The sequence below is a fragment of the Camelus bactrianus genome, chromosome 7, assembly GCF_048773025.1.
Source record: "Camelus bactrianus isolate YW-2024 breed Bactrian camel chromosome 7, ASM4877302v1, whole genome shotgun sequence".
In the NCBI taxonomy this organism is placed as follows: Eukaryota; Metazoa; Chordata; class Mammalia; order Artiodactyla; family Camelidae; genus Camelus; species Camelus bactrianus.
Genome location: NC_133545.1, coordinates 32,527,761 through 32,555,208, shown reverse-complemented (window position 1 = coordinate 32,555,208; position 27,448 = coordinate 32,527,761). Strand labels below are relative to the sequence as shown.

Below are 27,448 nucleotides of genomic sequence, written 5' to 3'. Positions count from 1 at the left end.
AAAAGACTGAGTGAACCCAAATCTTGAATTGAGCAAAGACTTCAAATCAGCTATTATAAAAATGTTCCAAGAATTAAAAGAAATCATGTTTAAAGAATTAAAGGAAAATATGATGACAATGATTCAACAAACAAGGTAATCTCAACAATGAAACAGACTATAAAAAAGAACACAAATTCTAGGGTTGATATTTTCCATATGTACCTGTTTTTGATAGCACTGTAACTATATACTTTCTTATACTGGTCAGTATTTTAAAAACATTTAAGAATGTTCATAACACCTGAGCTATAAGTTGTTTAGTTAATCATTATGCTCTGTCAGCTTTGTAGTAATCTTTGAATAAAGTTAGAGATCTTTTTCTACAGAACTAATCAAAGGTATGTTAATTTTTAAATGAAATTGCTTATAGCTAACTAGATAATATTTTAACATGGTGTAAAATCAAAGTAACCAAAGGTAATGTTATGCTGATATCTATAGGTTTGAAACTGTTTTAAGAAGTTAATTTTATTTTATTTTCATGGTTAGCTTTCCATGTCTATCAGGAATGTTTCTAGAATTATTAGTTTAACATTTTCCAGAGATTAACAAAACATTACTCAATTCCACAAATCTATTCTGGTACTAGGGTATATACATAAATTTAATATTATTAATCATTAATTAGATTATAACACACACACACACCATGGAATACTATTTAGCCATAAAAATGGGAAATTCTATCTTTGCAACAAAGTGGATGAACCTTGAGGTCATTACACTAAGTGAAGAAACCCAGACACAGAAAGACAAATACAGTGTTCATCCTTCTATGTAGTAATGAAAAAAACTAAACTCATAGAAACAGAAATCAGCTATGTGATTGTCAGAGCTAGGGATTTGGAGGTAGGAGACTAGGTGAAAGGTACTCCCAATTATAAGATAAGTTATGGAGGTGTAATGTCCAGCATGATGACTACAGTTAACAATGCTGTATTGTTTATTTGAAAATTGCTAAGAGAGTAGATCTTAAAAGTTCTCATCATAAGGAAAAAAATTTGTAACTAGGTGAGGTGACAGATGGGTAACTCAACTTACCGTGGTAATCATTTCATAATACGTACATATATTAAATCATTACGTTGTATACTTTAAATAATGTTAATGTCAATTATATTTCAATAAAACTGGGGAAATACTTACGTACTTATTAAATAAAATTTGTGCCTATATGCATATATATATACACACATATATATATAGCACTAGCAGTACTACATTTTTATATTGATAATAAAATAATAGCAATTGGTTCTATTAATAATCTTCCAACTTATCCTTATTTTTTATTTCTTTATTAGTAGATAGCCACTTTAAATTTAGTTTAACTGAATTTTGCTGTTTTGATTCTCTGTACTACCGTAAGAATAATTACTGTAGTATTTTATAAATGATTCTTTGTCATTTTTAGTGAGAACAATCTGTTATAGAACTACTGGTTTTCCAGATATCCCTTACACTTTGTGCTAGTTTTCTACTAAATAATATTACAAATCTGCATTTCTCAACCTAACGTATTATTAGAGGAGCAAGCAAACTGTCCACTACTTGGTGCCCACCATTGCACTATTGTACATTATTAGCACAGCTATCCAAGATAATGTTAATACTTTAAGTAGAAAAAGTGTACTTACTCAGTTATAAATTCAGGGTTCGTAAAGCTGAGGTTGGTTAAATGACCTTCAAGTTTAGAAGATTCATGCGTATTTAAGGCTGGAGTGGTCTTAGTGGCGAGTATAGCTCTTTTTTCATCTTTTTCAAGTGCTTTTCTCTTCCCACCATTTTGGAAATATTCTCTGCATACACTACAAAGCAAATTAAAGTTATATTTTAAAACAATGGGTATGAATATAAAATAAAATAGGAAAATATTAGCATTTATTAATCAAAATGGAAAACTTTCAAATTATAGATTCCAATTTTTTAAAATGTCACATAGAAATAAGTTTGAGCACCTGTAGCGCTTTCAAAGTTTTTAAAATTACCATACAACAAAACATGATCATAGATTATGTTTAATAAATTAAAAGTATTTTTTTAGAAGTACAAATGTGCCTGTATGTTTTTCTGAACTTTATTCTTAGCAAAAACATAAGTTCCTTCAGAAAACCTTAGATAACACTGCTATTTGGTGACAGTATCCAAAAAGAATAGAAATACCAATTAATTCTGAGCCAGATTTGCTGTTAGTAGACAGTTGTTTTTCAGATCAACTCTTGGTTTACAAAACCAAAGTCACAAAATCAGGTTGCCATCATATTAAGAATCATGTTATTTGCTCTGAAAGAAGGGCACGAAAATCTAGTTCAGGTAAAAATGTTATCAAATTATAAAGGTAAACATTCAGAGAGAACAAAGATTTGAACATAATAGTAGTTTTTATAACACCTGGAAATTATTCCTGTCCATCAAGAGACATTCCTGTTTGTCTCAATTCTTATAATGTAAATATTAAAGTGCAGATTTTTCAAGATGTATTATTTTAAGCTCATATGATTTAGCTGTATTACATTGTTATCCAGAATCAGAAACTGATGACTTGCATAACAATTTTCTTCACACCTAATATAATTTTAGGGTGAATATAGTAGGATACCATGCCTGACTATGTAATAGAATAACAAACATGAACCACAGAATCAACTCAAAATACTTATTAGTTATTAAAGCCAAGAAACTTAAAGGAAAAAAGACTAGTGAGACCTGTCTCTGGCCCTTGAGCTTACAATATAACAGGAGATACATACCTAAACAATTAACTGATATACTTAATCAAAGCTACTTTTAAAATGAATGTAAACGGAAGCTAAATAAATTTTCTTTCTTTTTGGATTCTTAAAATAAACCAATTATTATTCCATATAGGTCATACTCTGAACAAAGCTAGACCATTTTTCCCCACAGACATTACTTGGTGCAGTTCCAAAAACACATGGCTAGAGAGAAGAACTGAAAAATTAATTTAATACTGGTTTCTGCAAGTAGAATTATGGTCTAAGGGAACAATGCCCCTTTCTCCTCACACTTACAGGATGCTATTAGTTCAATTTCAGTTTTTCCAAGTATCTATTATTTAAGACTTCTTTAACTAATCTTACAGAGATTTAATTTTAACTCAAATTACATACAGAAGTTGAAACTCATTCATTATTAATCAAACATTTATTAAGTACCTATCATTGCACCAGGCACAAACTGAGGAAGGCACAGCTGTTCTAAGGAGCTCAAACCAGGGAAGGAGACAAATAATTACATAACAATAAAGAAAATACAATTCATAAATACCTACTGCAATCTAAAATCAGTAATACAAGCTGATTTTAGAAAGATGAGCAGGAATAAATCAGGCTAGGAAGAATTTAAGGAGGAAAGTGTTTTCCTGGCAGAGAGAACAGATGAGCAAAAACATGGAAGAGAAAAACATTATGGATCCTGTAGAGATGGACATCAGTTTAAGGCATGTGAAATTAAACTGTCAGATAGAAAATGGACAGATGGACTCACAAGTGAAAAGGCTCTAAGCCTAGCACAGAGAGGAATGATAGCCAGATGACACTGGAGAAGTAAACAAACCTCAGATCATGCAAGACTGGCAGGCCAATTTACGAATGTGGCCTTTCAAAATCTAATCTAATGACAGAAAGTGGTTCAGTGGCTTCCTTAAGTGGAGGATAGGGCTGACTACAAAGGTGTATACTGGAGCTTTTTAAAGTGATGGAAATGTTCTATATCTTGACAGTGGTGGTGGTGTTTATGTAAGTGTAAACAATCATCAATACTCAGTAAACTGTACACTAGAATGGGTGTATTTTATTGTAAATAAACCTTAGTAAAGTTGATAAAAAATAGTTTTAATCACCTTGAAATTAATACTAAAAATAATACCTCTATCATATAACATTCCTTTAAGGCATGAAACACAAAGGTAAAGCAATTGCTTACCTTTCTATTAGGTGGAACCATATACAATTGTTGATATTCAATAGTTACTAAGCCACAAAAATCATAATTTTATATGGTTCAATATCATAGTTATCTAGAAATTTGGCAGCAAAATACTTGAAGAGCTAGAATTTCAGATACTCATGGGATAACAACAACCATCTAAATCCCAATTTCTCTACACAACTTCTGAAAAACAGACAAATCATTAGGAAGAACAAATAAAAATACACACAGTTCATACCTATGGTATAACTAGGAAACAGAGAATAGCATCTAATTTTACATGTAATTGTGAAATAAAAATCTGAGGCCAAGTGAGTTGGCTATGGAGCTACCAAAGTACAGTCAGATGAAAACTGTGTAAGAGAGGAAGCTATGATGAGGTCTTAGATGTGGCAAAAAAGCAGGTAATACCATTTCTCCACCAAGAGGGAGTTCAACCCTAAGTGGAGAAATCTTAAGAAGAGATTTGGGATGCAGTGAATCAAAGCATTAGCCACTGGAAGGCCAAAAGGAAAGAGTTTGGAAAGTATATGGGAAGGGCTGTCACCAAAGGTGACTGCCTTGAGGAGACACTGTTTCTGAGGGGAAAAGGAGACACTTGAATAGAGGGGATATCTCTGGAGGTACATTGATAAAGGGAAAAAAATGAAGCAATTAAGGATAAGGAGCATACTGAGATATTATAAGCTAAACCTATTAAAAATCATAGATCAGCCAAAAAGAGGAAAGCCTTTATTAAAGGAGTTCCACTTTCATATTTGTAGAAATCTAGCAAGGTTCTCCAGAATTTAGAAATAAAGTAAGCCACCCAAACCCTAACCTACATATCTAGAAATATTCCAACATAACAAAATACATAGAAGAAATGTCCAATGAACACAACAAACATACAAGTTTCTATTAGAAAGGAAGAGAAAGACAATCAAAGCTTTTCAGTGGATGAAAATTCTCAAAAACAGAAAACAAAAAGCAATAAAAGAGAAGAAAAATTTAACATAACATTCCAATATTAATTATATATAATTAAGTGAATATAGATATGTAAGAACATTTCAAATTTGAAACTAAAAAAACCTGAGAATAAGGAAGAACTAAATGGACAATCTATGAATATGGATAGGAAGACTCAATACTGTCCCTATGCTAGCAATTCTTCCCAATCCCAATTTGATTTATACATTCAACACAATCCCAATCAAAATCAGAGCAAATTATTTTATAGATAAAACAAATGAATTCTTAAGTGTATATGGAGAAGCAAAACACCCAGAATAGCCTACACAATATTGAAGAACAAAGTTGCAAGACTGACACTATCTGATTTCAAGACTTAATATAAAGCTATTACTATACTATTACTATTAGTGTAGTAATCAAGACAATGTGTAAAACAGTAGACAAATAGATCAATGGAACAGAATAGAGAGCCCAGATATAGATCTACATAAATATACTCTGTGTCCAACTGATCTTGGACAAAGAAGCAAAGGTAATATAGTGGAGAAAAGAGTCTTTTCAACAAATAAATAGAGCTGGAACAACTGGATAGCCACTTGCCAAAAAATGAACCTAGACACAGACATTACACCCTTCCCAAAAATTAACTCAAAACGGATCACAGACCTAAATGTAAAACACAAAACTATAAAACTCTTAGAGTTTTATAAATTCCTTAGGAGAAAATCTAGAGATCTTGGGTGTTGCATCTAAAAAGTCATTGCCAAAACCAAGTCACAATCTATAAAAGGAAAAAAAATCTGAGAAGCTGGACTTCATTAAAATTAAAAATTTGTGCTCTGCAAGAGACAATGTCAAGAGAATAAGACAGGCCATGGACTAGGAGAAAATATTTGCAAAAGATGTATCTGATAAAGGATTGTTATCCAAAGTATACAAAGAACTCCTAAAACTCAATTTTAAGAAAAAAACAACCTGACTAAAAATGGGCAAAAGATCTGGACAGATTGCCTCACTGAAGAAGGTATATAGATGTCAAATAGATGTATGCTCCATACCATGTCATTAGGGAAATGCAAATTAAAACAGCAATGAGATACTACTACAAACTATTGGAATGGCCAAAATCCAGAACACTAACATGACCAAATGGTGGTGAAGATGTAGAGCAACAATAACTCTCATTCACTGCTCTTGGGAATGCAAAATGGTACAGTAACTGGTAGACAGTTTGGCAGTTTCTTACAAAACTAAACATACTCTTACCATACAATCGAGCAATTAAACTCTGGTATTTGCCCAGAAGAGGTGAAAATTTACTTATACACAAAAACCTGCACATGCATATTTATAGTTTTATTCATAACTGCCAAAATGTGAAGCAACAAAGATATCCTTCAGTAGGTAAATGGATAAACAAACTGTGGTACACCCAGACAATGGAATATTATTTACCACTAAAAAGAAATAAGCTACTGAGCCAAGAAAGACATGGTGGAACCTTAAATGCATATTAAGTGAAAGGTATTAATATGAAAAGGCCAAATACTGTGATTACACCTATATACATTCTAGAAGAGGCAGGCCTATAGAGACAGTAAAAAAGTCAGTGGTTGCTGGGGGAGGGAGAGGTTTGGGGGAGGGGAAGAAATGAGTAACTGGAGCACAGAGGATTTTTAGGGCAGTGAAACTATTCTGTACGATAATACAATGATGTTATTATACATTTGCAAAACCCATAAAATATATAACAACAGAAGTGAACCCTAATGCAAACTATGGCCTTTGGATGATAATGATGTGTCAGTATGGGTTCATCAACTGTAACATATGTACCACTCTGGGTGGATGTTGATAGTGGTGTGACTGTGCGGGGGTGGTGTATAGGGGAGCCACCTGTACTTTCTACTCTATTCTGCTGTGAATATAAAACTGTTCTGGAAAAATAAAGACTATCTGAAAGAAAAAACAAACTCAGAATAGATAATCATGTGCTTCTTGATGTAGTACACTGAGAAAGATACAGTATCACCTATGTAATATTCTTGCTAATAATATGCTTAACTTGAGTCTAATCACAAAGAAACAACCATACAAATCCAAATTCAGAGAGTCCACACAATTTTGATTTTATAAAAATGTCCATGTCATAAAAGACCAAAAAATAGTAACAGGCTAGAGAATTTTCCTAGATTAAAGAAGACCAAAGAGGGATAACTAAGTACTATGATGCACACTGAAGCATTCAGGAGCAAGAGTCTTGTGGTTTCTCCAACTGACTTTCAAACGGTTTGGTAGAGAGTGAAAAGAAGGTGGGAGTGGGGTGGGTGGGAGGGGAAATGGGGAAACAAGATACAAAATAAGACTAAAATAGAGCAACATTTTTTTCAAAACCAAAGGAAAGAAAGTGTGAGTCAAGGATTTTATATCTAGCCAAGTTGTGCCTCTTACAACAAAACTATAGAAAACAGCTTTTGGTATGTAAGAACTCATAGAACATCATAGTTGCATCTACTGGAAGATGAACTTGATCTATGAGAAGACTGGGAAATGTTGGTGAAGAGGCTGGTAGTGAATAAAAAGCATGAAATGAATTTAAGAAGGATACTTTATAATGCTGAAGGCCACAATTCCCAATGAAGATATAATAGTTATGAATATTTATGTGCCATTTATCATAGCAGCCATCTTCACAAAGCAGAAACTCCATGAGATGCATGGAGAAACAGCCACAACTAAACAAAGAACTTGAACACACTACTCCGAATCAAGTCAATGAATAAAAAATAAGGTTATAGAAGCCCTAAAGAGCATAACAAGGTTTATCTTATCGCTACACAACAAACTTTGTTCTTTCTATTAGAGAGAGTATAGCTTTTTTTAAAGTGCATGTGGAATATTCACAAAAATTACCACATATATATATTAAACCATAAGAAAACCACAGTAAAAGCCATAGGGGAAAAATACAGATAAAAATCATCCAATCTCAATGCAATAAAGCTAGAACTAATGACAACAAAAAATTAAAAAACCCATTTCACCTGTAATTTTTTTAAATTAAGTAACTCTGGAGTCAAAGGAAAAGTACTAATAAAAATCATAGAACTACTAAAAGACAGTAATACCACAAGTAAGAATGTAAGAAATGCAACTAAAATAGTGACCTGAGGAAAATTCACACACTTTAATATTTGTATCAATACAAATGAAAGAAAAAAAATCCAACTCAAAGGATAAGGGAAAAAAGTAAAACCAAAAGAAAGGAAGAAGATACTTATAACAGGAAAAATCAGAACCAGCAAATAAATTCACAAACTGGTTCTTTAATTTGCATAAGTATACAAATAAAGCTGAAAACTTAGATGAAACATCATTTTTCTAGGTAAGTACACTAAATATAAGATATAGGAACATAGGAAAATTTATTAAACTTGACTCTTGATTAATGGTAGAAATGCAAAGTTCAAACAAAACCAAAATTCGTAGATGACATAAGAGAAAATTATCAGTTACTTCACCAAAAAGCATCAGTATCAAACGAAAAATTCTACCAAGACTTAAAAAACTAAATAACCCCTGTATTAATCATGTTTTTGATTTTCTGTATCTAACATGTTTTGATATTTTGGAGGGACTTACAGACCCAGGGAGAAACTGCCTCTCCCAAGGCTAGCTAATTCCTAAAAATAATAAACAACTTACTTGGGAGCACACCTCTCACATGTAAGCCAAACATCTCCTTCACTTAACTCTCACACAAGTCAATGTTTCCCCTGCCTCAAATCAACCCAGGTCCGAGTACCAGGCAGTCAGGGACAGCTCCTATGCCCCAAAGCCCACCAAAATTATTCAAACTAGCCAATACCATACTATTTACTCTGCCCTGCTTTGCCTTTCCACAGAAACCCCATAATTGATCAGGTCTATTCTTTTGCCTCACTCCTGCTACTGCCTCTTGACCAAATGTGGTGCTTCCCCTATGGCCCTGGGTGACATGGCATACCCCCTTTTTTCAGTAAATATAAGTAATAAATTCTTTCAATGGCATTCACCTTTCCATGCCATCAGTCACCTCTCTAAATAAAACCCACAAGTACCAATTAGACAATCCCAAAACTATTTAAAGAGTTCCAGACCATATAAACAAATGAAAAATTTCCAGAGTCATTTTTAGTGAGCAAATAACAATGATAATTAGGTCTGAAAATGTCAACAACAACAACAACAACAAAAAACCAGACCAACATCACTTATAAGTATCAATGTAAAAATATAAAATAAAATTTTAGCAAACAGAATCAAACATGGCCAAAGAGTATGCATTTTAAGAATGCAAAGATGATTCAATATAAAAAGAATCCATTATTACAATTCACTATATTCATAAATTTAAGGAGAAAACTCATTCATTTCCATAGATGCTGAAAGTACATTCAACAAAATCCTACACATATTTCTAATAAAATCAATCAATCAATTAGAGCTTGTTGAATACTTCCTAACAGTAAAATTATATCTATGTATTAGCCAAAACACCAGCAGCTTATTCAATGGGGACATACCACACATATTATCACTACAAGAGTAAGACACAAGTAACAGATGAGAATTGGAGAGAAAGAAATAAAACTCTATGTATAGACAGGTGATGTGATAATAGACCTAGACAATCCAAAAGAATCAATCATAAAATAATACAAACAGTAAGAGAATTCAGTAAAATAAGATGTAAAACATATAAAAATTAAAAACCTCCACATAAATAAGTAATAGCCTATCAAAATATACAACAGAAGTGAAGACCACATTTATAATAGCAACAGAATGATAAAATACATAGGAATAAATAAGAAATGTGCAGAATCATTATACAGAAAACCTAAAATACTAATGAAAGATTCAAAAGTAGATTAGAACAAATGGAGGGATATATAACTTTTTCATGGATATAATGATTCAACATTCTAAAGATGCCATTTTTTCCAGTTAGTAAAGAATTTAATGTAATTCCAATAAAAATACAAATTTCAAAAAATTCAGTTAGACCAGCTGATTCTAAAGTAGACAGGTAAAAAAACAAAAGCAACTATAGCCAAGAAAATCCTGAGAAAGAAGAATGGTGGTGGGGGAAAGATGTTATAGGAATAACATGGATTAAATGGTATAGACAATGAATCATAATAGAAAGTCCTAAAACGGAACCAACTATCTGGGGAAACCTGGCGTATCATAAGTATGTTAAATCACTGCAGAAAAGGTATACATTTTCATAAATGATGTGGGAGAAATAGGTAATTATTTGGGGGTGAGGAGAATTATATCTATACTTCATGACAAACAATGGATTGAATTCCAAATAGCTCAGAGATTGAAACATTAAAAAAATGATTATCATACAAATATGAGAAGAAAATATGAGTGAATTTCTAATAGGAATTCTTACAGTCTGGGAATCAGAAAAGTTTTTCTAAGACAAATGAAATCTGGAAGCAATAAAAGAAGAGACAAATATATCTGATTATATAAAAATAAAAACCTCCTGTGTGGCAAAAAAAAAAAAAAAAAAACTTACATAGCAAAAGATACAAAGTCAAAGAAAAAAAGCACATATCTCTAAATTATATAAAAGCTCTAAAAAAATCAAGAATAAAAGGACCAAAAACCATTAAGAAAAAAAAGTGTCAAAAACACAACCACATAATTCACAGGAAAAAAGGCAAATAATTCTTTAGTACTTGAAAATGTACTTGACCTCATTCATAAGATAAACATATATTAAAACCAAAGATATTAATTTCCATCTATCAGACTGGCAAAAACTCAATCATACGCTGTTGGTGAGATGGTGGATAAACAGGTATTCTCATTTTTGCTGGTGGAATTACAAAATGATATAATCTCTATGGAGGGTGATCTGGCAATATCCAGTAAAATCACATACACATTTATTCTTTTACTCTACAATTCCACATCTATGAATCTACAAAGACACAATGCCAAAAATACAAAATGAATACACACACAGTTATCAGTATAGCACTATTTGTAATAGAAAAAGCTTGCAAGGAACTTATCAAAATAATGAAGATATTTATATCTTTGCGACGGTTAATTTATATGTCAACTTGACTGGGCTACAGGGTGCCCTAGATATTTGGTCAAACATTCTGGGGGTTTCTGTGAGGATGTTTCTAGATGAAACTAACGTTTAAATGAGCAGATTGAGTAAAACAGACTGTCCTTCTTAATGAAGGGGGGCCTTATCCAATCACTTGAAGATCTGCATAAAACAAAAAAGTTAACTGCCCCCCAGGGTATGAGAGATTCTTCCTGCTGGAACACTGAATTTTTCCTGCCTTCAGATTCAAACTGAAACATCAGCTCTTCCTGGGTCTCAAGCCTGCTGGCCTTAGGAATTGCACCATGGGTTCGGTTCTACTGGGTCTCCAGAGTGTCAACTCACCCTGCAAATCTTGGGATTTGTCAGCCAATTCTCTGGAAAACCCTGACTAATACAATACCAAAAAGAATTAACTTTGTGACATAATATTAAGTAAAAAAGAAAAGTACAAAACAGAGTGTGTAACATATACAATATGTAGATATATTATTGTATCTATGTATCAGCCAAAACACCCTGGTACAGAAGCCTTATATATAACATGTACCATGGTGATAAGACAGGATGGATATGTGTGTGTATGCACATGGGTGTGTTAATTTGCTTACTTCTGCAAAAAGAAAAAGATTGTTTTAAACAAGAAACAAATGAAGAAAATGGAAGGGAGACTTTTTTGAGATATCTTTTTATAAAGTTTTGACTTCTGAACCATGTAAATGTTTCACATTCTCCCAAATTAAAAGAAAATAGGGGGAAAATCCCCATTAAACTGAAGGTAAAGTGAAACCAACCATATAGCAAATTGGTAACATAACCATACACAAAAGAACTGTTTCAAGTAACTTTCAAACACAGTATTTTGACCCTTAGTGAGATATGTTCTAAAGACAAAAGAACTGCAAAGAAATTTTAAACTTCACTCAGTTTATTGTTAGAAGTAAAATTGGTACTGTAATTTTGAAACCATTTTATGATAATTGTAGAACAAAGCAAATGTGTTAATGTTATTCAGAATTAAGTCCTTCAGTGTAACAGAAGAGATAAGATACAAACATAAAGTTATGCAAAAAAATGTGTAAATGCTACATTTGAATAGAAAATATCAATTATGAATTTAAGACTATATATATATATATATATATATATATATATATAAAGACTATATATGTATATAAATGTTTTTTCTAACTCTCTTCACTGAAAAATTCTAGAAGAAAGGACACCTCAGAAGCATATCTAGTGGCCAGATCTCAATTTCTAATTGCTGTTTTCCACTAAAGGAAACTAGGCTCCTTGATTCTAGGTCTTGACTGGGAAAGTAAAGGCTCATCTTGTAATAGATAGCAGGAAAGTGCTCAAAGATGATGTCAGACCACAGCAGCCAGCTTTGAAGGCTCTCACTAGTTAAATATGGAATAATGAGAACACACATACAGACATACATTCACACAGAAATCAAAGACCTATAAAAAAAAAGTGAATAAATAACAATCCAGGAGGCTACAGTGATATCCCAAAACAAAACAAAAACAAACCACCACCAACAAAAAAACCCACAAAAACTCAATTGTCACAACTGGAACTGGCTATTACACAAACTCCTTACTACGAAAATTGATAAATAAAAGGAAAGAATTACATGTATATAATTTATTTTTACCTAGCCTTTCTGGAAACATGTACCCTGTTCATAAACAGAAGTTTTTATTTGTAGAAGAATGCTAAAAATTGCAAGGAATAATATAATTTAAAAAATCATTTTGCAACCCCAAATGAAATAAATTATTTAATAAATGGAAGTAAACCTGTTAGATGAAAGATTGTTGGGAGACAGGATTGATCCACAAGCCAGAAATGTCACTGTACATATTACTTGCTAATTGCAAAGGGAAAACATCAGTTTGCGATGGAAGGATCTCGGAGTTACTATCTTAAACAAATGGTAAAATTTAGCATCTCAAATAGTGGAACAACCTGACAATAAGAACCTGCTAATGTGATGCAATATGAAGTATGAAGTTTCACCTAATAAATATTTTGCCAGAAATATGAGACCTGAATCAATACTTTAGACTCAACTTTCAGTTCATAAGAAATGAAGGAGATTGAGGAAGTAGTTAAAGGGCACCATAAGAAAACAAACAAATAAATGCAAATCAAAGACACAAAGCTAGTTTTAGATTAGAATACAGATAATTACAACAAACCCCTGGCTGTGCTATAACTAGAAAAAAAGCTATACAATCTAAAAACAATATATTAAAAAGAAATCAAGAGAACTGAGGATGCAATGAGGTCTAATGGAACTAAATTCCAGAAGGAGACAAACCCTTTCTGGATGAGAAGGGATCACAGGCACTTTGTGCATTTGCTGAAAAAGTATAGCAAATAAATGGCAGAGGATCAAGTCTTCTACGGCAGAGTAATTTTGTTTGATTAAAGGAAATCAGCAGAGCTTTCAAAGGCTGCTTAGAATGGTGTCACAGATTGGAAAATTCTCTGCACTATTTCATGGGCGTAGGTCCTAGGGTCCTGCTAGAGGATGGTATCTGTAATACACACAGAACAGGATGCACTCTCAAAGCATGTGAAGTGAGGTGAACTGAAACTATTTAAAGAAGAAATCCAGATTCCACCCAGCTTAAGTCTTCATGAAATCAAAGCATTCACTCTCTCATCCTAGCTGCCTATCAGAGAAAAAAAGCACACCCTCTCTGGGGAAAAATATTATTTACCCCAGTCTCTTCTAAACACAATGCCAGTATATGTATTCTTAAAAATAACCAGGCATATAATAAAGCAGGAAAAAATAATCCATAACCAAAAGAAAAAACAGCCAAAAGAAACAGACCCATAGGTTAACTTTATGTTGGAATAAGCAGACAAGGACTTAAAATAACTATTATAAAATTTTAATAGAGAAAAATATTAACTGAATAGATGAAAATATGGAGAACTTCAATAGAAAAATGAAATCTCTAAAGAAAAGTCAAGCTATTAGTGAAAAATCAAGAAAAATGATACGTTGAAAACATCTCCATTGGTAATCGATAGAATTAAAAAAAACAAAAGAAAAAATCAATAAGGATATATAGAATATTTAAACAATGCTATTAATCACCTTAAACCAATAATCACAAAATACAGAATGTGAGATATTTTACAAATCAGCTAACACTCCTCTAAAAACTCAATGTTATGGAAAACAAAAACAAGAACCTAAAGAGATATAACCACCAATGTATGAGCCTTGATTTAGGGAAAAAAGTTATAAAGTATATTTTGGGGATAATAACAAAAAGATGAATTTATGAACTAAATAATTTTGAAAATTAGTAAATTACTGTTAATTGTCTTAATGTGATGGTAGTACTGTGGTTCCATAGAAGACTGTACTTATTCTTAGGAGATACAAGGAGATGAAATGACATGTTATCTGCAATTTACTTTCAAATGGTTTAGGAAATGGCTTGTTTACATATGTTCCTCTATGTAGTTAGAGAAGGCAAATTCTCTTATTAAACGTACAACTATAATTTTATATTGTGTTTTGTTTCTCATTTTTAATATTTGATATTACACATAAATTTTTATTATTTTTTGAAGGAAATGTTACGTAGAATTCTTCAAGCTAAACAGTTAACAAAATCTTAGCAGGGCAATGTCAGTGAGGCTTATTTCACATATCAAATTCCTATACAGTTTTAAGTATAACTAACTGGAAGCAAACTTTTCAAACTTTTTTTAAAGATCACTTTAACTTTCAGAGTGACATTGCTCTCTTATAACTGTCAACAGAGAAAGGAATTACATATAACCCAAGTTAGAATTACAAATAATTTGTCTCAAAATTAATACTGTTTTGAAGCCTGTTCCCCCAACCTAGTTTTAAGTTTAAAGTAGACATTATAAAACTTCTCTTGGGATCACTTCCCATAGTAAAATCTTTTTATCATATTTGCCATTGTTTTTTTTCGGTACTTTGCATAAAGTCTTATTAATGTATTTTTCAGCAGTCTGACCTAAAAGTGACCTTTCAGAACATGTATAGATACAGTAACTACTGATTAAAAACACAAATCCAAAGAAGAATGAAGAGTGAAGTGTGAGGCAGATTCATTATTCAAGTGGAAAGTACAAGCAAACGTTCCTATGAGAATACCACATATCAAAGTGGTATTTCAAATAAAGGCAGAGAGCTTGCCTGATGTATTGGAATACTAATTTAAAAGCAGTGTTGCTAAGTACAAAAAATGATGGTCTTAGATAGTGATGGTACTTATTAGCTGATTGGATTACATTATTCCTTTGTGTTACAAGGGAAATACCTGGCTCAGTAGTACACCTTATTTCTCCTTTCTTGGCTTGAAGGAGAAAAATGTATACTCTGTAGAACAGTCAGATTTAAAAACATTTTCTCTCTAGAACAAGCCCAAAATGCCAAACATTTTAATTCCAAACATCTCATTTCTTATTATTCTGTCTCCCTCCTTTAGTTCCCCAACTCCACAATTCTTTGACTCCACAATCCACTGATGATACCATCTTTCCACCACTCCCTACCTACCTCATATTTTAAATTTCCTTCTTATATATCATCATAATCACCACAATGTATACATCAGCTTCTCCCTTGCTCCTCTCTTAAGTCATTATACTCACTTGAGCATTAATCCTACCACAATGTCCTGTCCATTCATCTTCTCACTCTCCAGGGAAACTGTTTCACTATAACTTTGTGCCTTGATTGTTAGAGTAGACTCCAAACTGGTTTCCTTACTTACACCCCTGCCCTTTCTATAGTCTATCTTAACACAGAAATTAATTCTTAAAAATTTGTGACACATTTTAAAAGGCTAATAAAATCCTGGAACTCCTCTCCTTAAACATTTAATGACTTCTCATCTCATGCAGAATAAAGGCCAATGTCTTTACAACGGTCCACAAGATCCTACAAAGTCTAGCTGTTACCTTATATTTTCTACCACCGCCCCACCACCCCCTGCTGCTCATTCTGCTCTAGCCACATTGGTCTCCTTGCTATTTCTCAAACATGCCAGCAAGCTCCTGCCTCCAGGCCTCTAGACTTGTTAAGGCTTGTTTTCTCACATCCTTCATGTCCTTTACATATCACATTAGAAAGGCCTTCTCTGTCTATTCTATTTAAAATTGTTTTACTTTTCCTTACTTTATTTTTCTCATGGCACTTACCATTATCTGACCTAGTATATATTTATGTGTTGCTTCTTGCTTCTCATTCCCACTAACATGTAAGTTCCATGAGAGCAAGGATTTTTGTCTGATTAACTGCTGTAATCACAGTGCCTATGATATAACTAGTTTACAGTAGACAATAAGAGTAACTTATGAAATAAGTAAAAGAATTATTAAATAAAGAAAGAAAAGAATAAAAGACAATAAGAATAATTTATTAAATAAAGAATAAATAAAAAATAAATAAAAGAATTTATTAAATAAATAACTTATTAAATAAATAAATAAAATAAATACATATTTTTCTCTGGATTATTTGTTGAATGAATGAAATACACATTATTACATAATTTTTAAATGAGATTAAAACAGAAATTTGGAATAAAATATAACTGAAATGAAATATAAACCTAAAGTTACAACAAACTTATTATCCAAGCTAAAAAGATAAGGTTTTGTTTTCCAGGAATTCATATTTAAATTTAGTCAGTACACACATCTGTTCTTATAATTTTATCACTTGAGACAAATGATGAGCAGTATTTCATTTTCTGATGTTTTTAACATTAGAAGCTATGCTACGAGGAAATAAACTTATATCCAAAATCAAATATAAGTGCTATAATACCCTGAATCATATATAAAAAGTACAGGATTTGGAAACTTTTAAGATGTTTTCAGTTTTAAAGAATGGAAAAATACTCATTTTTATTCTAATGAACATACTTACCCAAAGAAATTTCTGTACTACAACTTACTAATGATGAGTCAAGTGCTAAATCTCTTATTTTAAATGTATCAACACTTAAACATATTAAATGTATATAAAGCTATACTTTTAAAAAGTTGAAACAAAAACTTTAAAGTTATATCAAAGAAAAACATTTTGATTAGAAAAAGATGAATGAAATAAACTGAGAGAAAGTTAAGGCAAGGGGGAGAAGTTGTTTAAAATACATCATCTATTTTAAAACATTTCTGTTTTTGTATAATGAATCATATACAGCACTGCTTAGACTTAAGAGTTTAAACAAAAACCAAAAATGTTAATTCATAAAAACACTCACCTACAACACCATTCAATACGACCTTCGCCCTCACAAGTTTTTGCCCAATGATTATCTGCCAAATTTTTCATTGCAACAGCATATTCACAAAGTGTTTCCTCATCCTCACAATGTTCTCGCCAGATCTTATCAAAATCTCCCACTAAAAACAAAGAAAAAATAAATTAACTTTATTTTAAAATGTCAGGCTCTTAAAAGTTTTAGCAAAATCTAAAACAAAATTATAAGGCAAAACTTCATAAAGTTTAAACATCATAATTTTTAAAGCTCCTTTATACAAAAGGATGCATCATTTTAACCATGATGATTTGATAATCAAATAAATTTTACCATTTTAAACAGGTGGATTTGCAAAGTTGAATAAAACTAATAAATGTAAGTAGACATATGCCAGTTATCAATTTATAAACCAAAAGTATGCTGGTAGAGGATAAGTATGGCTGGTCATTCAAACACTAATTATCCTGCTACCATTGGGCAATAGTTCCTTGCAGAAACAGAGAAACCACTTAAGCCTGCTTCTTGCCTGTTACTTTCTTGAATTTCTACATAATTATTAGTCCCCTATATTAAAAAGGGATTGACAGGTGAGATGGCAACATAAATTAGCCAGAAAGTTAAATATTTGTATTTATACACTTGGACTTGCTCTAAGCATACTACACTTTAAAAACTTACAATCCTAGGGCAAAAATATTGCTGGAGAAACTACCTTGGAAACCTCTCTGAAGTTTTGAGTCTTTATAAAATGAATAAAAATTATAAGCTGACTATATTATGTGGCCACAGCATTACTTTCAGCTGCTACTATTTTTCTTTTTAAATAAATCAGTCGCTACACATTTAATATGAAATCTGAAACATCAATGTGAGTTCTTTATAAAGAAAGGTATGAGAATGCTATGGCCAAATAAGTAACATTAACATAATTATAAGGGTAAAAGAGTAAACAAAAATTATCAAGGTGGAGTCATTCAATGTTCTTAGACATAAGACTTAGGTTCTCTTGCCACCTGTTCAAATGTAGGCAATTGTTTAGTAAGAGAATAAACTTAAACACATAAATAGAATAGCCAAATTTGGGGATGGTGATTGTATTCAAATTCTTTTCCCAGGTGAGATGATTAGATTCTAGTATTTAAGAGTTGAAGATTTTAAGTTTGAAAAACTTTACTGGTTATTTTAAGCACACAGTTCAGTAGGTACTGAGTTGAAAATCAAACTATTAGCCTTCTAGTTTGACCAACACAATAAAGAGAAATAAGGGTACAAACATGCCCTCACACATGCATTGTTCAGTTAAGATGAATATGTATCAGTCTTGGTCTGAATATTGATTTTTAAATCCAAAAAGGATGAAAAGTTTTCTCTTTTTTGTGGTCATATTCTTATACAACAATATTTTCACTAATCACTACTATCTGTGTAGAGACAGGGCTCTCAAATTGTTATATAGCAGATTGGCAATAACTGTCCACTAAAAACAAGCAGGCAAACAAATTTTTCTAAATTCTCAAAGAAAAACTCCTTAGTTTAAGCAACATCTTTCAGATGTAGTTATTTATCAAGTTTCTAAATAAAACTACAGGAAGTAAAGCCTTTGAAACAAATATTTTGATTATTGTTACTTTAATAAATCTCCAATGGTTCATAAAACTATTCTCAACTTTATTCATCAGACAACGCTAAACAGTTCATGAAGGTATAGTTATCATTTCAAAGGTGCTTTATCTTTTTTCAAGATGGATATCTTCAACTCTAAAAGGCCCTTTGCTTGAACATGAATGTTTCAATGTCCTATGTAATGTACATGTCATAAATAAATACATAAATTTACTACATTTTCTGGTAATAGAAGTCATTCAAACAAAAGTTCTGTGATCAAATATGTTTGGGAAAAGCTATGTTTAACATACTTAAACAGATTTCCTTTCTATAAGACTTCTTAGTTTATTTTTTTAATTTTTATTTTTAAATTAGAGTACCATCAGTTACAATGTGTCAATTTCTGGTGTACAGCACAATGTCCCAATCATGCATATACATACATATATTTGTTTTCATATTCTTTTTCATTAAAAGATTTCTTAGTTTAGATTCTGTAGAAGGCCCCACTTAAGACAAGGACCTGTGTATAAGTAATTTATTCAGGAGAGAATCCTAGCAAACAGGAGTAAGAATAGGGAGAACAAGCTAAGGAAGCAGAAAATGCTAATACAAGGGTACATTATTGAGGTTGCTGCTGTGGGCAGCAGAGAAGCATACAGAATGCCTCTGGAATTGTGCACCTAGAGGATGGGAGACTGAAGTATTTATCTATCAGTTACTATCCCTCATTAACTGAGGGTTGTTAACAACCTATATTTCTAGTCTGCACTTAGGTACTGAAAAGCAGGATGCTCTCAGTGGGCTCCAGCAGTGCTGGTGAAAGGTAGAAAGCAGAAAAGAAAGCAGCACACATTTAAATGGGACTCTGTTGGGACTGGGTGCCTCTGAGCTCACAGTGTCTGTCCACCATACCAGAGGACCAAGGGTATATATGTGAGCCATCAAATGCATCTATTACAAATTCTCAGAGTCCTCTAAGTCACTGCATATTGTGAAACTCAATTAACACTAGAATTGTTCCACTAGCTAGGTGACGCAAAGACAAGTGTACATATATATGGAAACCTACTGCCCCTTCAGCTTTTTAGAAGACCTTTGGTTTCTCACACTCAAAATTCTCTTTAAATACTGTCAATTATTTTTAATGAAGTTTTAAGGCTTACTATCTGCTACTGAAATCTTGAGGAAGGATTCAAATTTTGTCTGTAAGCCTAATCAACTCAAACTAATTGCAGACTTCAATTTAATGTTTTTTTTTTTTTACTAACATTTAAGAGTCTCCAGACTCTCCAAATATGCTGATACTGAAATTGATGAGATTAATAGTGTAGTACACTTAATATATAATTGAGACTAAACAATGCAATTGTATACACTTTTCATTCTTTCAACAGATTTGCTGAAAAAATACCCTATGTCAAACACTACAGAGAATAATAAAGTTAACAGTATCAAAGGAAGAGAAGATGTAATAAAATGTGGTAGCTGCTCTTAATAGAGATAGGAACCTGATATATTCCCTATGTTCCATGTAAACCATTCTGGACTCAGAACTTTTTTAAATCACATATATATTCAACAAAAAAGTATCAAACCCTGTCTACTAGGTATACATTGTATTAAAGTGTTTGGTTACAAATTTGAACAACAACAACAAAAAAAGTTAGCCTTCAGTTATGAGAAAATTCCACTTTCCAGAATATCCCTGAAAGCTTATTATTTTTTAGATAAATCAATTTATTAAAAATAGAATAGGAAAATTCAGGGGGTTTTTTGGCAACAGCCCATTACTTATTTTTACAGTATTCAAAATAGTGCTACTTACCCTTAAGTATTTTTAAAATAATTTATGATTTGGGTTGTAAAAGCCAAAAAAAGTTAAGGTTGACCAGTACCCAGTATACATATTCAAAACCCTCCCATTAACTTGGTAAAATTACATATACAAAAAAATACATTAAACTCAATTCTATGTATTTTTGTTATAATTTAGTTATTAGGTCAATCAATATTTAAAAGATTGTCTTATTTAAAATGATAATACTTTTCATTATCAAAAGTTAAATCAAGAAATAAGAACTTGCTGAGGTCTGTATCAAAGCCCTACTCAACATAACAAGCAATGCTTAAGTATTCAAGTTCAATCAATCAGAGCTCTCAATGAATAATTAGCCTTATAATGATTCTAATATATTGGCATTTGTGATGACTCAAAATCATTATGATTAATAATCTACTTTCTTATTCATTTTTATAGGCATCCTATGAAAACATGAATGTATCTTAAAGTAAAAGGGGGGGAGGGAGAAGAAGGGGAAGGAGAAGGGTGAGAAGAAAAAGAACGGAGAGAAGATGAAAATCTCCAATGAACACATACATTTCACTTTGCTTAAATACAGAGAACTTGGGCAATTCAAAAATTATATTTAGAAAGCACAATTAAAAATATATATGTCCTGCAGCCTAACTTGAAATTAAGAATCAATAAACATATTACAGTCAGACCAAAATAATAAATCTAAAGAAGAAATCAGTAATCATTCGTTCAAATACGTAGTTTTAAGATCAACTTAAAGCTCTACCTAGTCTTAAAAACAGTCACCTGACTGTCTATAAAATTCTTGAATGAAGTTCAAAATTACCATGACTTCTGTTTGTTACACTCTTTTCACATTTAAATTTCTTAAAACACTAATTAAAAATTAATTAATAATTTAAAACACAAGCGATGTCAACTTAAAGTTGCTAAACCAAGTTCAGTATGGAAATCAATGAACTGAATTATTCTGAAGCCTACTACCAAGATAACATCATACTTACTGACGAAATTCACCTTCACAAACATTAAATGCCGCAACTAAAGTATAAACAAAATATAACCTACTTCCTATGAAAAGACAATAACTAAGAAAAAATAGCCCAATCATTAACTGATTAATTAAAAAGACAGAGTTCCATGGAATCCAAGGGAAAAAAACCCACCAAGCTCATAGAAACAGAGAACAGATGGGTAGATGCCAGAGACAGGGGGTAGGTGAGTGGGCAAAATAGGTGAAGGAGATCAAAAGGTACCAACTTCCAGCTATAAAATAAATAAGTCATAGGGATGTTAAAAAAAAAAAAAAAGGACAGAGTTCCATTTTTAATATTTTATGATTATCTTAAGATATTATTACTTTGACTGCATTGTCTTTGTAAGGACCAAGGACAATGAAATAAGTTAAGGACAATGAAATAAGTTAAGAAGTTATTTATTGTTGCTTTTACTTAATAACCTCAAGAACAGCTGTATTACAGGTCCAAACTCAAGTGAACCAATGGAATCCCTAAACTATCTCTTTAAAGTTGATTCTACTCTTCCTCTATGAATTAACCTCTCTCATAACATCTGATATAGCAAATTTCTTTCCTTCAAAACATAAGTGAATTCACATATTCTTTGAGAGGATTTATCTGCCTTCCACTTGATCATCTTACAATTTCCCCAAATATGTAACTGCCATCCATATAGTACTTCGTCATTTGTTTATATATAGAGTTATCTATTAAAACCAGGTGTGATTTTCCCATTAGAAAGTTTAAACTGAAAAGCAAAGACTACTTTTGATTTATAACTTGTATAAGCTATATAAGTTAATCATGGTTCCCCATTAATGGGGAGAAAGTAACTTAAGTTTTCACCATGCTCAAAAATGACAGGAACACCAGAAAGAACAAATTAAATTAGTTGTTACAGTAAAATTCAAATTATAGCTGATAACTTTCAACAGCTAACAGTGATGAATAAGCAGTAAAATTTGAGTATGTTAAAACAGTGTTATCAAAATAAGAGGTTTAGAGTCAATTTTCTGGAGACTCACTCTACTGTTTTAAATCAATTTATAATTTTTTTTCCACTTTACATTATTGTTAAAAAAAAAACTTGCAAGTTTTAATGCAGTCATCTCCATTAAGTTCTTTGACAACAGTACATGGATCTTTTTGGAAAATCTTTAAGATTAAGAAGAAAATATTGGTAATAACACTAAATAGATTAAAAGGTACTTAAATATGAAAAAATGAATAGGTGGTACTAAGGTTCATGCATTTTTACATGCCAGGACCATCTGATGTGAAGCACACTAGAAATAAAATTTTCTCAGTAACTATCCTAATTCTCATTATAAAAAGATAGACTATAACGCACAGAAGGTAATAAATTTATTAAATATAAATCTGAGGCCAATTTAAGATAGGAATTGCACGCCATTATTCTTGGTGGTTTAGCCTTGTGGGTCATGATACCAAAGATTAACAGTGCACTATTGCGGTTCTTAAGTGGTGTACAATGCAGAAGAGAAGGCACACAATTCCATGTATATAAAATTCTAAAAAACGAAAATAAATCTACAGGGACAAAAGATCAGTGGGACCAAGAGTATAGAGAGAGAGAATGACTGCAAAGGAGCACAAAGAAGTTTTAGAGGCAATAGAAATGTTCTACGTCTTGACTGTGGTAAAGGTTTCATAGGTGTATATATCTGTCAAAACTCAATGGATTATATACTTTAACTGGGTACAGTTCATTGCATATAAACTGTACCTTAATAGATTTCATTATAAAATATGTGCCATGAACACATCAAAAGTTACAAAATAAAAACTGTATTTCATAAAATTTGAGGGTCATCTAAAAATAAGAAGTAATTTTGAGTATCACAAATCTTAAACTTTTAAAAATACAAAAAATTTTATTTTTACTTAGGTATATTACCAAATATGGGCTTTAAGATGCATTATCTATGAATGACCAGATTACCAAATTCAAGTTCAAAGAACATTGAAAGGTCATTTTCTCTAACATGAGGTAAGCAGAGAAACTCATGACCAAATGGAAACAAGTTCAACAGCCAACCTAAGACATTAAAACAAAGTGTTCAGGACCAGATTGTCTCACAAACATATTTAAACCACACACAGACCAGCCTTCTCAGAATTCTTGAGCATCTGATATAGTGTCACACCTAAAGGTGGGACAAAAACATCCAAGGTGTTTGGTGATGAAGCAGCTCTTGAGAATCAAACAAAGAAACTAGCTGTAAAGCTGCATCTTACATATAACGAGCTGCAACTAGTAGTTTCTCTGACAAGGGGAAAATCCCAAAATTCCAATGCAGTAAGAGGTTGGATCTTTCATATAAGAAGTCAGAACTATAAGCAGCAAAGGGGGCAAAAAAAAAAAAAAAACTACAGCCATTTTAATACTGAAGAAGAAAGTGACTACAGAACAGTCTAGGTAGAAATTCCAGGAACCATTCAATCTGCAATGTCCTTAAATGCATCCAGGCAGAACAGCTACAGATACACTTATAACTTTTTAAATTATGTATTTAACACACATAATGCTTCCTATGTGCCAGATACTGTTTTAAGTACTTTACAAATATTAACTCATTTAAATCTAATACCAAGCCACTGAGGCAGATTTTTACTTTACAGATAAAGAAACTGAAGTACAGAGAGATTAAGTAACCTTCTCAAAGGTACACATCAAACCTGGCAGTCAAGTGCCGAAGTCCATGCTCATAACCACTATACCACCTTGCCCCTCTTTATGCGTTTTTAACTTATGAACTTTAATTGAAACAAACAAAGCTTTGCACTATAGCAAAGTACACTGACTCTACTAGCCACAAACAAATGGTCTTTTGTCAGTCAAATGTAGTTATTTAGTCTCTGCAACTACATTATTAGATTTCTGGCAGTGCTTTCAACTCTGGCTGCATACTGGAATTACCTAGAAGTTTCATTTAATTTGTCTGAAGTAGGAATTGGCCATTTATTTTACTGCTTCCCAAATGAATCCACTGTGCAGCCACGGATTAAAACCACAGGTCTATAGCAAGGTTGTAAACTCAAATGCCTGATGAAACAATATACAGAGCAACTGAGGCCCAGGGCAAACTCAAGAGTCGAATCTTAATTAAAAAACAAAACACTGTGTGGATAAAACTTCATATTTACAAACATAATTTGGCCCATGGTGAATTTTCTGTGCTTGGAGCATTCTCTTATTATAAACATATTTATGATAAAAAAAAAAAACCAGTTAATCCAAAATGTAAAACTCTTTGAATACACCCTGTACAAGAGATGGAAAAAAATCAAATTAGAATCAAAGGCATCAGTATCTATTATTCCCCTGTGAAACAATGACCACACAGATCACTTGTTTAGTGTAAACAAAGGAGTTATGGAGAATCTTTTGAGACTTAATTTCTGTATAAATGGGAATAGGAATTTCTATATAAGTAGAGGAGTTTCTATACAAAGAAGAATAGGGGATACTCAGATGTCCCTCGAAAGGCATGGGGATTCTAAAATAACCCTTGCAATGAGCATTAATATATCTACACTTAAACCACAATAAATTAGTACAGTTTAGATCAGCATTTCTCAGGTGTCTGGATTGTTTTACAGCCAGTATCAATTTCACCTCCAAAATTTAGGGAATTGATACTGGGGTTGCAAAATTTTTGCATGTGAAGTTAGAGTACATAAGTAAATATTTACACATACACAAAATTATTACCAGCTTCTAATACCAACACACACAGTGACACACATTGCATCATTACAATATCCTTATTAGTTCTCTTTTTTTTTGAGAACAAACTTTTTTTTTTTTTAACTTTTGGTTGCCACTGCTATTTGGGAACCAGTGAGGAGGGAAGAGGGAGGACCAGATAAGAAGAGAACTGGAATTCACAGTATACAGTAAAATAAGGCAAGCTGATTCAACAAACATGTATCAAATGTTAATAACAAGGTACTTCGAAATATTTACATTCCCTACTACTACACAGGGTTTTTTAAAATAGGATGATGCTAATAATAATAATTTGGACCATTTTCAAAAGGTTTAATTAATCTAATATACTCATTTAAGAAGATATGACCATAAATTCATTATAAAAAATTTGTATCCAAAAGTTAAAATTTTTAAGTTACGATTATAAAAAGATTAGACTCAAATATCTGGAAATATCTGTATTAACTTCTTTCTTTTGTGTGTGTGTATGCCTTATATCTACAAGGTAAGATGCTAGGTACTAGGGATACAAAGATAAAAGGCAGAGATCTACTCTAAGGAACAAAGTTTAGCAGGAAAGACAGACAAGTGAACTGCTAAGTGATAACTACAATACAGGCAAACAAAATTGTGCTATGGGAGCATAAGGCAGAATGGGGAGCACTTACTTTATCAAACTGGACACTACTGGTATCTTCTGTTATACCTTACCATCACTCCAGCCCTCACAGCTTCATCTTCAAGAGAGGGCTTCTAACTCTTCACTTCCAAGTGATACCTTCAAACTAAATCATCACCACTATCACTATGACAAGCCAACCTGCCTGTCTGTGCTCTTTTCTTCCTGCCCTCATCACAATACACACATTTACAAAGAGAACAGGGAAATGGCTACTTATATTTTCCCAGGCAAGAAATCTTGGCATCATGTTTGACTCTTCCCATTTACTTTCACTAAAACTGCTCACTTTGACCTTCAAGAAGTATTTGACTTACCTTTCTCTATTTTCGTGATTGTTACTGTTACTTATGCTATTATTAACCTTAAAAAATAGATTAGTGTAAGAGTCCCCTAGCTGATTTCCTTTCTTCTAGATTCCTTCCTACTCCAATCTACAGTATTTTATCTCAGGGTTCCTCAGCCCTTTGTCCACTGTATAATCTATGGAGATTTTAAATAATGCTGATGTCTGTGTTCCACAAAGTTCCACAGATGACACTGATATGAAATCAAGGCTAACATCCACTGCATTTGTTGCTATATTTTCTTCTCCACAAAACAATCAAAGGCTCTATACCAATACTTCTGATTTTTACTGTATCTTTTGAAATGTAAAAAATACCTAGAAAGATACCTTACTCCAAGGTTGACCAAAAATAACAAAATCAAATAGTTAACGTACTATGTGCCCCTCACTGAGTTGACTGTTTATTAGTCAATGTTCCCTTTATATTTCAGTGTAACTGATTATTAAATTCTTTTCATTTTTTTTCCCTTGCTACAATGGCAGTTCAAATTTTCCTAGGGCAAAGTTAACAAGCCATGCTGTGAACAGTTTTCACCTTACTTATTTTGCTGATTGAGCAAAGATTCTATCATAAAAAGTAGCATTTTCTGATTCTATATCAAAATGGGCATGACTGGGAAGATGTAAAGAAAATACAGTAAAACTTCATTTGAAAAAAAAATGTAAAACAAAGAGAACCTGTTAAAAGTGTCTTGGGGTCATGGAGCTAGTTATTTTAAAGTAGTATTGAAGACCATCGTAGGGAAAAAATAGGAAATTTCAATTAAAAACAGACTCTGTTATCCTAATTTTAAAAATAATTTCAAAAATTTATTACAAGAAAAACTCTAACATTACATTCATTCTTTCATTTTTAGACCTTTTGGCTATAGTTTAAAATTATTTC

General features: G+C 32.0%; 1 protein-coding gene across 1 annotated transcript in view; it reads right to left on the bottom strand.

Annotated features, from left to right (window-relative positions):
- SAMTOR (S-adenosylmethionine sensor upstream of mTORC1) overlaps positions 1 to 27,448 on the bottom strand; it is an 82,212-nt gene that overhangs the window by 50,154 nt on the left and 4,610 nt on the right. The window contains exons 2-3 of the mRNA XM_010947643.3: positions 17,356 to 17,497; positions 1,680 to 1,850 (exon numbers count right to left, since the gene is read on the bottom strand). Coding sequence (XP_010945945.1) covers positions 1,680 to 1,850; positions 17,356 to 17,497 — 313 coding nt within the window. The remainder of the gene's footprint in view (positions 1 to 1,679; positions 1,851 to 17,355; positions 17,498 to 27,448) is intronic.